This window comes from Struthio camelus, chromosome 1, assembly GCF_040807025.1.
Source record: "Struthio camelus isolate bStrCam1 chromosome 1, bStrCam1.hap1, whole genome shotgun sequence".
NCBI lineage: Eukaryota > Metazoa > Chordata > Aves > Struthioniformes > Struthionidae > Struthio > Struthio camelus.
Genome location: NC_090942.1, coordinates 76,369,497 through 76,381,499, shown reverse-complemented (window position 1 = coordinate 76,381,499; position 12,003 = coordinate 76,369,497). Strand labels below are relative to the sequence as shown.

The 12,003-nt window shown below is 40.1% G+C and overlaps 1 protein-coding gene across 1 annotated transcript in view; it reads left to right on the top strand.

The window, feature by feature from the left end:
- LMNTD1 (lamin tail domain containing 1) overlaps positions 1–4,551 on the top strand; it is a 75,120-nt gene extending 70,569 nt beyond the window's left edge. Inside the window, exons 5-7 of the mRNA XM_068936391.1 lie at positions 151–337; positions 2,897–3,016; positions 4,303–4,551. Coding sequence (XP_068792492.1) covers positions 151–337; positions 2,897–3,016; positions 4,303–4,551 — 556 coding nt within the window. The remainder of the gene's footprint in view (positions 1–150; positions 338–2,896; positions 3,017–4,302) is intronic.
- The last annotated feature ends 7,452 nt before the right edge of the window (positions 4,552–12,003 follow it).

The window sequence follows — 12,003 nt, the reverse complement described above, 5'->3', positions numbered from 1 at the left end:
GTAAAATGGCAGTGCTGTAAATATTCTACCTGTGGTACATTTACTTACTTTTAATTACTGACATCTAGGCAAGTGCTTTTAAGGAAATAATGGCTGTTTTTTCAATTAAGCAGTGCTTTCAAACTTTTGAATCTACTTCTGTTCTTTCAGTGCTATTGGAAACTTGAAAATTGCTGAAGTTCATCCAGGTGGTCATTTTGTGAAGATCCTGAACTGTGCCTCTGAAAAAGAGGAGAGCATTGGAGAGCATCTCCTGATGCAGAATGTCCAAGGTCAACCAGTGGCTGTATTCCGGTTTCCCCCAAAGATCAGGATGGCAGCTGGCTCTGTTGTGACAGTAAGTGTGTTGGGGAGGGAGGGTGTAGGGGGTCTGAGTGTCTTGCCACAATCCCTTTTCTCAGCCTCTGCCCGGCAGATGAGGGCTACACTCTTAGCCTGAATTGAACTTAAAGTTTTATATTTTCAGAAGGATTAACATTCACAAATCACAAATCACAATGAATCCAAAAGAAGCTGCTATTGCTCACGACCAGTGCAAGCCTGGCATTTTCACGAAAAATCCAGCATTTCATGCTGCCCAGCAATGGAAAGCTATCCTGCAAAGTCCTTGTTTGATACCTTTGTATGCCCAACCACTGCTTGCATAGAAGCTCTCCATGCTATCAGATTATTGTCAGTCAAGCCAATTTTTGGCAACAGTGAGTATGGACTGCATCAGGATTGGGTGATCCAATATGAATTGGATTAGACACCCACAAACAATAGAATTGGAAAGGAAACAAATTGCATTTGCAACTGATGCCCTGTATCCCACATGCCATTAATATGGTTCTGTGTATAGTCCGAGGTGCAGCTGTAGCAGGGTCTCAGCTGAAGTAAAGATAAAGAATATGGTACTTTCCAGCCTGTGCACACCATCTGGGGACAGCTGTGATCTAGCACAGAAAGGCATAAGCCAGTGTTCTGGCACTGGGGTTCTCTTCCTGGCTGTGCTTTGGCTGACTTTAAGCAAATAGTAAATCTCTGTGCCTTAGCTTCCCACTCTGAAAAAGTGAAGATAATGATGCACTCTCCTTTGATTTTGTGTCAGAACTATACGTTAAAAATCAAGTACACGGGTTGCTGCTTTTCAGAAATGGCTTCCCCTCCAAGGAGTTCAGATGCACCTTTTTGACAGCTTGAATGAGAGATAGAGAGGTAGATAGGATCTGAGATGCCAAGAGTCAGATGACGTCATCATAACCCAGAAAAGCTTTAAATAGAAAACAACATAAATATGCATTTGACATCCATGGTAATGAAAAAGGCTTGGACATGTGAGCTAAATGTGATCAAAGCTCAGTCGTAAGTGTAGCTGAAGAACATCTGCCTGTGCGGGCAGCCAGCTTCCAGCAACCTCTGGGACGAAAATACCGAGCACCATACCCACCCTCTGACCAGACACAGCCTTTGCTGTGCTGCATAAAGGTGCTTGCTGCTTGGCTGGCTGCAAGACGCCTTGCAGAGCTCCCCAGAAATGGTCTCCTCTTAGCTGGCTTTTATGCTCCGACCATCAGGAAAAAAAAAAATTTGGACTCACTTTTCCCAGCTTTCTGAAGTGCTCTGATCACCGCTGAAGGCATTTACAAGGTTGCTGTTCCAATGATCATTAAAGGACTTTTGGGTGAACAGTTGACTGGCATAGAAGATCCACTACAGCTGCTGTTTCAGCAAATGCAAGCAGGACATTTCTGCTGGTTTATTAATTTCGAAGGGCTGTATTCAGCCTGCCTACGTTTGCATCTAAAATTCATGTACAGTAGTGTCTGTGTCAACAGACAGTTACGTAGAACTTCCTAATCCTAGCTCCCTGTGAGATCAACAGATGAAACTAGGCAAAACAGTCAAGCTAGACGCCAGAGTAGATGGTTGGAGCATGGCCCAAAGCCTCTTTTGCCACCAGGACTTGTTTCCTTTTTTGAGATGAAAACTGAGGCCCTGCAGAATAAAATGAGGAAAAGTCCACTTTAATCAACCAACTTCAGCATTGCCCTGTGTGAGCCCTCTTGTGAGACTACTGGAAATGCAAGCTGGCAGGAGCCCAGAAGAGTCACGCTCACTGCTGTCTTGAGATGTACATCTGAAAAAGCCACAAATACACCTTGGCAGAGGGCCGTATGGTGAGCACTTTTGGAAGAGAGCACTTTTTTTTTTAAGATACTTCTCCTTTAAAATTGAATGAGAATTGTTTTGGATTCCAGGAAAGAGTTAAAAGATATTTTCTCACAGATGGCAAACGTCAAATCCTTTAGGAACACTGTTTGCAAAAGTGTGCTGTGGTTGTCTTATATAAGAGAAATGTTTTCATAATGGGTCCTTTTGCTACCGTGTTGGTAATAAAGGTCACAAATAATTGTGTTAAGTTTCTAAAGCATAGCGTTGTTAAATCTTTCGTGTAAAGGCAAAAGTACAAAAATTTTCTAGTCCCCAACTGAGACAGCTTCTCCCTGAATAGAGGGAATCCAGAATCAAGCAGGGACTGGAATTTTAAAGCTGATATCACAGATCTCTTAAAATGCCCCAAGTAATTCAGAAAATAAAATAAACTACCTATTTTTAATTTTACTCTCAGCAAGCCAGGCCAAAAAGTGCTGGACCTACTACCACGTCTTGAAAAATGTGCCTTTGCTAATCTCTGTTAATCCACAGGAGAGGTACTTGAAAATAATCAGTATAACTAAGCAGCAAAATCTTGAAATGCAGTTCTTTCAGCTTTGATTTCACAGATAAAATGGTGAACAGTGTTACAGAAATCAAAAAGAAAACGGAAAACCTGATGCTTTTATTGAGTCCATATATTAAATAAATATCCAGGAGACCTTTTCTCTTTAATCTGATGGCTCCTTGATCTTTACAGGTTTGGGCAGCAGATGCTAAAGTGCCTCACAAACCTCCCTCTGATTTTCTTTGGAAAGACCTGGAGAGATTTGGGACTGGCCTCAACTGTGCTACCATTCTTTGTGAACCTAGCGGTCAAGTGAGTGCCCTGGACAAAATCGCTGTATTTCTTCACCTAGACAGCCATCTCTGGACTTGCTTAAAAGGTTTAGGATCATATTGTTAAACTCCTTGTATAATCAAGCCCAGGCAAACTAAACAGAGCAAAGCTGTGATATCTGTTAGCCTTGCTTAAGTTTGGATGTTATTTATTAGGATCTGAAGGACTGAAGAAAACGGGTAGGCTGATGAAAAACATGTTGAGCAAAGGCTAGTATCCACAGCACTCTTAAAACATAGGCCCCACAAGCACAAGTTGCCAGCATACCCCCTTCCACTGTGCTTCAGCCAGGAAAGGTCCAGCTATACCCAGGGCTATTCAGCCCATGGCTGCCCATTAGTAACTGCCATCAGCTTGGCTACTGTGATTTTTTTTAGGCAAACTTTTGTTTTCTTAAAAATGAGAAAGTGGCCAAGATCATTTTTTACCCTGTAGCTGACCAGTGGCAACTATAATTTTGGTCATTTTTAACCAAGCTTGAACCAGTAACTGTATAAGTGAAAGACTTGTGATTTTCATAAACAATGCAAGTTATACAGCTTCCTTAAAGCAACATAATTTACTCATTACAAACTACTAAGTGAATGTTGACTTTTAATCTCACCTTTTTGCATTCCCTCCTCTTTCTGCTCAGTTTGGCCATACTCGCTATTACACTGGTGCCAGGGAGTCAGAGGCTGGAAGAGAACCAGAAACTTGATTAACTCTGGCTGGATGGTTCCTGGCAGGTGTCTGCCTGGATGATTCTGAAGGACCCTCAATTATGGAGACTGCACCATGTCCCTAGGCAATCTGCTTTAGTGCTTCACTCTCTGTACGGCTAGAAAAGCTTTCGTAGAGCCTAAACTGAATTTTTGTTGCCTCAGTTTAAATTCTTTCCTTCCTGTCCCATCCACTGTGGGCATGGAGAACAGATTGTTCTCTCTCTTTCTTCAACAGCCTCCGACATACTTACAGAGTTGTCCTATCTCCTTTTGTCGTCTTCTTTGTCTGTTGCACTTAATCGAAGCAGTGGAGATTTCAAAGCTCTTACGTGATGAACCTACCCTAAATACATTTGAAGTTTGCAAAAAGATTTTAAAGACCAAAGAAAAAGTCCAGAATTTGGTGGATGCCATTAATATTTGTCTTTCAAAACTGATGACTCAGAAATACCTTGGAGCACCTGCCTTTTCAGCCCTTCCTGGTTTTTCTACCATAGGCAATTATCTTGATGAGAACATGCAAAACACAAATAACCAATGATATGTATGTTGTTTTTTCAGGCTGTTGCTTGGTATACTCCTCTCCACGGCAACAGAAGGCAGGGATGGGTGGTGAGAGAAGAAAGGGAAAACTTAGAGAACATCGCTAAACCATCTTCCTCAAGAGCGAAGCAGAAAGAGGGATGGGAAAAGGAACAGGAAACTACAATAACTGACACAGAGTGGAAACAGGCTGACCCAGGGCAAAAAAGAAAAAAAAGACAAAGCTTCATTAAAAGGTATCCAACCTTCACTGAGTGTACTCTGTAATTACAGCGTAGAGCCAGCCTGGCTCTGTAAGTGAACGCTTTGAAATGAGCATCTTGGGAAGCAATTTTGTAAAAGTTTTGGAGTGTTGAAAATGAGAATTAACCTTAATCTTCAACAAGGAATCTAACCTAGAACACCTTATAGGATCCATGCCAGAGTGCATACATTTTCAGTCAAGACTAAATGGAAAGTAAAATTCAGGTAAGATTCTTAAAATATGACTTTATCGCTGTGTATTATTCATACCCCAAGTGCATGGAAGGCACTATTCAGAATCCACATCTTGGAAAGTTTTCGGACAAAAACGTTGATGTTCACAGAACTATTTACCTTCATCTCGGGAAATGCAGGCCTGAACTCAGTCTTCTCTCAATCCATTACGCTTTAGACTGGGCTAGAGATTGATAACCACTGCTTTCTAAATTGCTTCAAAACTGCCTTCTAACATCATTTGTATCAAATTTAGAATTAACAGCACTGTGAAAAACAATATGCTTCCTTGATCTGGCTGTGGACTTAGACTGAGCACCCAGGTCTCAGTCAGGAGAGCCATAGATGATTTTGAATAAGGAAAGCAATATTGGTGGCTTTTCCTAAGTACCCTCCAGAATTTTGGTTCCAGGGGTTTTTGAACGAGGTTCATGAAGCAAAAACGTGTGCAGAGGAGTTAAGTATTTCAAAAATAAGAGATTAGCCTGTCTGGATGTATTTTCACAAAAAAAGTTGGTGACCCTTCCTGTGTCTGGGCTAATTGCTGTTCTCTAAATTTCTTCTCCAGGCTATGGCTGGAGATGTTCAGAAAATTAGCATTTTTCAGCATAGGTTAAACTGGCCGTTCTTCATAAGGATTGTTCTTGAAAATGGCTGAATTAGTTTTGCTCAAACTCTCCAAAGAAACTAAGTCAGAGGCAGGGAGAAATTATGTGAAAATTCAGTACAAAGAGTTCAAATCTGGCAGAATTATAAGCAATTGAAAATGGAAAATTATAATGTGATGCATCAAATAGTATAGAAGTTGCAGTTCTTCCACCGACAACTAAATGCAGAATGTGTCAAATGTATGTGTGCTGTTTATTAGGTACATTGTATAGATTTAGTTTATGTGTGCAGTAAACACAGTAAATCTATGCAAAATACAGTAATAAGTATGAGAATACAATGCAATAAATAATGCAATAATAAATACGTTATGCATATTTTTTATGTCCTTTGCACATTACATTACATGCACAAAATGTGTGAAATCCGCACAATAAACTCCATTGATTTTCTGTTTGCAGGGAAGAAAAGAGCTCTGCATCCCTGTTCCCTAATCAGAGCGCTTGGTGCCAAAGTCCATACTCTCCCACACACCCTCACTTTTCTCTGGTTAGACCATTAACCATGGGGAATGACGGCAGCAGTTTGTGCAGGCAGTCCCGGTGTCAGTCAGCAAGGCCTGACCCAGAGCCAGGTGAGTTCAAGAGCAGATGGGGTATATCCTGCAGTCGCAATAGGATGGATTTTCTAAAAAAAAGGTCTTACACTTATAATGCATATGCATTAAAACCTCGAGATACCCCCAAGCTCCACAGAACTGCATATATCATTAAGATGGGGGTAGGCTATTATTATTAATACTGATGCTTTTAGGGAATGAAACAAAACATTAGGAATCACCAAGAGAGAGAGACTCTTATATTGGCTGTGGATTGTTAATCAGGCACTGGCAAGGAAGTCAGTGTTTATTTTGGGTACTTCAAACCCAGAAAGCTGTTGACACACTGGAAAGAATTCAGGGGAGAATGACAAAGTGTATAAACGTCTGAAGAGATTGATTCATGAAGATTAAAAGGAGCTAAATGTGTGTTTGACAAACAAGGTGACTGTCGTGCGTGGGGTGTTCAAGCACCATGGCAGGGGAAAGAAACTGCCTTGGATCCAGAAAATAGAAGTAGAAGGAATAGGACTAAGTGAAATACAGGAAGTTTTATGCTGAATATGTAATGAATTGGAGATTTAATGATCTGTGGTATAGTCGTCCAGTTGTACTGGTTGCTCCACTTAGTTTTTTAAACCACCTACAAATTTTAACTGCTCAGCTCCCATTAATTTTAAAGGAATCGGGTGTACAGCTCCTGAAGATAGCTTTGTAAGGATCGTTCTTTCTTTATTGAGATATTTTAAACTAGACTAGTGAAATTCTTTGAATATACTAAAGCAGCTGCTCTTTGACTAGCCTGGATAGTGACTACGTAGTTGTCTGGAGTTCTTTGCCATTTCTAAGAGTCCTATCCTATGAAAAACCTTTCAGCTTGAGCCAGGAAAGCATTTATTCACCTATTGCTTAACTTTATGCAACTGAATAGCAATCCTGTGGCCAATGAAGGCTGTCAGTAAGATCCTTCTCAAATGCTAAATCCAGGCTAGGCAAATTAAAACCTGATGGGATGAGCTGTAACACTCCCGATTTCATGCTTTGTTTCCTGGTCTGTCTGATTCTCTGGTGCATGAACATTTGAAAGGTATCTATTTTGTATAATCCTGATTTGTCTTATTTGCTAAAACTTAGTTTGGATATTTCTGTGCTGGACTGATCCTGAGCTGGGTTTCCCCATATATGCTCTGCATGTTTCCCTGACAGGAGAAAAGCTGGGCACAGAGAAGGAGTTGGCGCTTGCCAGCTCAAGGGTGAAGGTGGCATCAGGGGTTGCGTCCACATGAGTGTGTGGAGCAGACAAATAGGGGTGGGTCTGTAAAGCAAAACCCTTGGTGCTGTGTAGCCCTCTCACCCATCCTCTTCTCTTGTCACCAACCTGCAGGTGAAGGCCAGTGTTATTGCCAGGGGCTATGTTGGGTTTCAGTTTTCAAGATTGTTTTCCTTGTAACCATTAGAGCTGGAAACTTTTCCAGTAAAGCAAACAATATGAAACCAAAACAAAACACCTCTGAGACTGTAATGTAACCACATCGGTCCAGGACCCAGGCATAGAGACAGGAGCTGCTTAGAGACACATTTCCCGAGTGTGGGAACTCTGGAGGCAAAATTCAAAGCAAGGAGGTCTGTCATGCGTTAAATATATCTGATTTTCTGTAGGCTTTCACATGCAACCTGCATACCCTTGGTCTCCCTTTCTCTGATCTTTGCAAAAGATAATTCTGTTCTATTTACTTATGGTTCATTTGCAGTTCTTTTCACTAATAAATTTTGAAATTATTCCTCTGAATACTACCAGGAAAGATAATGATATCCAAGATCTCAGATTAAAAATTAAATATGGGTATAATAGTTATTTTTATTCTGATAAATATTCATGTGTAGTACATATTACTGCAGGATTTTTCCAGAAATGAATAGAGATGTGAAAGCATCATTCTTATTTTATTACAAAGCAAAAATTACAAGTGCTTTAGGCAGATTTATAAACGTACACTACTCACCATTATTACTGATGGTGGTGGGATGATCATTTTGAAATATATGACTACTTTATTTTTTTCTTTCAGTTTTTCTTTCCTTGCTTCAGAATGCTTAACCGGCAAGCTTATAAATGATGTGAATAACTGGAGTCCACTTAGCAAGAATAAATGCAGTCTTACTTAGGTCCTGGCCCAAGAAAGCTTTCCTGTTCAGTAAAGGCCCTTCAGTATGTTTATAAATGCTTTGTTATTGTCAGATCCTTATAGAAATCAGTATTTGTTGACTTCCCATTTATCTTACTCTGCAAACATGCTTTTAATCACTAATATTTTTAAACGTGAATATTTTTTCTCCTACTATCAAAATATGCAAAGTTAGGTCAATGCCTTTGAATCAAATTAGTGAGGCAAAGTATTTTTGCATTTTCTCTTAGATGCTTAATTTTATTTTTCAAAATCAGTTTAGCATATGTTCATGTTCCAGAAGTACAAAGGCCCACTGGAGACTGCAAAGAGATGGACCTCACAGATGATACTGTTTGATAGTCTTTGTTTATTAGCTGGAAGTATTTAATTTCTCATGTATCTATTGTATCCTTTCTAACTCTAGCTCTCCTCTATAATAATCAATCATTTTCTTTTCAGTCTCTCTTTTTAGGTATTAATATTAGCAATACACAACATTCCAGCATAGATCAAAGTGTATTTAATGACACGATGGTGTTTTGAGAATTTTATGCCTCTCCTCTCCTTACATAGCTCATCATTCTTCCTTTTTAACTGCTATGGAACAGAAGTTTCACTACCCTGTTCCAGTGACTCCTGCATCTTTGTTCTGAGTTGTTGCAGTTAATAAGACTATAGTAGGGTGTGTAATGGCTGTTCCTTTCAGTATATATCCATCAATATCAAAGTTTTACTGGCACCTTATCATTCCTCCACTTTGGCTTCTGAGTACCTCTGAAGCTATGTGCAGTTTTGTTTGGTATTGACAGCAAAAATCATTGCAAGTTATCTACAAATGGTATCACTTCCTTTTTCATCACCTTTACTTTACAGTCTATTTTTTTCAATTGTTAAACTGTCTATTCAGGTTCCTCTTCAACCAAGTATCCCCATTTTCTTCTCAGACTGAGAGAGGATATGGCAGCTGCTACAGCCATAGGTCACAACTTTCAAGATGAGCTCCTTGTATTTCAGGTCTTTGTACGCCTCCCATTTGCCTCAGAAATACATTACTCTGGTGACGGCATTTTTTGTTGTTGATGAATCTCACTCTGAATCAAAATGCTAAACTGTGAACTTTGCAAGGAGTTTAAAAATAGCCACGGAACGTATTGTAAAGAAAACACTCTGAAATCTCAGCCAAAACCAATAAGTTTTGTCAATCGGAATGTTTCCCTGCTGCTGAGGAACGCTAATTAAGCTGTCAGTGGCAAACTGAACCTGCAGAGAGGGAACATATTTAGCACAGATTTCCTGTGAAAAGAAGCCAGTTCCTCCCCACCCTTCTCTAAGAAATGGAGCAAGCCCGTTTGTATCATATTTTTCCCGCTTGCTTTCATTTTTTCCCCATATATTGAAATATACATTGTATATTGAAATATACATTTTTCCCAAATATTGAGAGTCAAATGAGATAAGATGCAGTCATCTCCAGACGCACTTGCTGTCTTGACTTGTCCCAAGGACTTCTGTAGTCTGTGGGACTGCCCATGTAATTTCCAGTTAGCAGTGAGAAACGTTTGCAGATTCATCTCTTTTCTCTTTGGACTCTGACAAGTCAGAGTCTTGTCTTACAGACAGCACCAAGTAATAACATTGACCGTAAAACATGTTGTACAAATACACAGATACACTTTTTGAGTAGGAAGAGGTCAAACAAGATATCACAGTGGTATCCCATGGTAAGAAACTAAATTAGCTGCTTTCTCTGATAGATCAGTTGACTACTCTAGATCAATGAAATGTTCCTACCATTACCAAGATACAAAGTGAAGCATCCCAGTTTGCTCAACACAGTGTCATTCTCTCTGACTGACGGCTAGGTGCTCCAGTAGTTTACACCCTCGTGTGCATTTATGTGCCCTCTGCCAGCTTCAAATATTCTGTCACCTTCAAAACCGTAATAGCTTTTCAGTTTCTCACTGGATGCAGACTGATTATCTGAAATTCCAAGGTAAAACCATAGTGTGGTACTGAGGAGGAAGAGGGTCCAGTAAAAGAGACCACTCTAGTGGCAGACAACTATGAAAGTATCCTGACTTCCTTTATTAGGTATCACATGCTGTACCCTCATTTTACCAGAAACAGGAATTCTGATTCCTTTATTGCTGCTTCCTCAGCCTTGATATCTTATGATCTGACACAGTGTTTCCCTACTTGCCAGGCAAGGTGCCAGTCTGTCCAAATTATTTCCTCTTCTATTTATTGTTTACTGCTTAAAAACCACTGATGTGGTTTTCATTTGTGTATTTTTAGTGCTCCAGGAATAAAACAACAGGCTATTCTGATCTGAAATTTTGGGACAGGGAGAACCTTGGGAAAATTAAGGGGAGATATAAAAATACTCTGTGGTCAAATATGGAAATTTAAAAAAGAATTAAAGAGTATTGGCAAAGTTTAAATAATATAAACGAGAACAACTCTTTCAACCGACCTCCTTCCATCATGGTCAAAGAAATAACATTGTGAGTATTTCGGTGATGAAAGCAAATCAGAGATTTATCCATGGTATTGGTAAGAGAGAGAGGAAATGGGGTTCAGTAAGACACTTTCTTAAGACTTCTGTAGGAAAACAAAATACTTCTGCCATTTTATATGTGGGTGACCAGAGGCGATGGTCAGAGGCGTATACCAGAGGCGTATATAGCTGGCTGTCCACAGGCCTGCTTGGTGTTTATTAGCACCACTTACCAGACAAAACATTGCCACCATGCTGAGATGTGCTAACACATTTGGCATTCACAAACTCTGGCTGCCACTGAGAAAAAAGGCTGGAGAGCAGCAGTGCTTTTGAGATGTGAATGCTTCTAAGCACACAGGTCCCCTGGAAATATCAGCAGAGCCATCTGAACGAACAGTATGTTCACTGCCCTTCGCTTCTCTCTCGCAGCTGATCACTATGGGTAAAGTGTGTTTATAAGTGTCAGGTTGGTCTGTGAAAAAGCAATTCTCTCCCAAATAATTTTGGCAGAACAACCTGACCTTCAAGAAACCGTGACTAAGGATGGCCCTTTGTCTCCTCGTCACCCATTACAGCATACAGTCTGTGACCAAATCATATAATGGAGTGATAAAATAAAGTCCAGAGATTCACTTCTGAAAATTACTCTCATCTAATAACAATACTCAGCACTTATGAAATCTCCAAGCGAACTTGCTTAAAGGTGATGTTCATGTCAGTAGAAACGTGGAGTCATTTAAAAGCTGATTCTGCAGTAAAAGTATGTCAAGGGCTGAGATTAGGTTTGAACATAGCTCAAGGAACTGACAGAAATTCAGGGTCGAGGAGCAAAAAGCTTATGCCTCCCTACTAGGAATTTATGGAGAACTGCAGGCAGTGAAAACAGTGAGCCAAAGGCATGACGATTTTTCCGGTGAGACAGCTGTGCAGATGGCATATAAGCAAATAGTCTGAAAGCATGAACTAGCGGGAAAGTGATAATGAGGAGGGAAATGACATGAGTTCTGTATCAGTTCCTGGATGTTCAGAGGCTACTAAAGGGTTTCAGAAGTGTATGGTGTTCATGGACAGCCAGTGACTGCAATTGTGATTTTGGCCAACCAATGCTTCCCGAAATCCAATTCAAATGAAAGTCTGCAAGAAAGAGTTTGGTCCTTTAAAGTAAAGGTTTCCTAGTGACAGCTCGTGACCTTGCATGTGATTGTATGTTTATCCCAATATAGCTTTTATTTAAAATGTTCTTCCATAAAGTCAGAGGTAACCGAGGATTTTTGTTGTTAGTGTGGCTGTTTCCTAAATTGACTTTCTTTTTAAAGATGTGTGGAAATAATCATTGCTGTCATCAACAGGCACTCTGTATGCAGGAA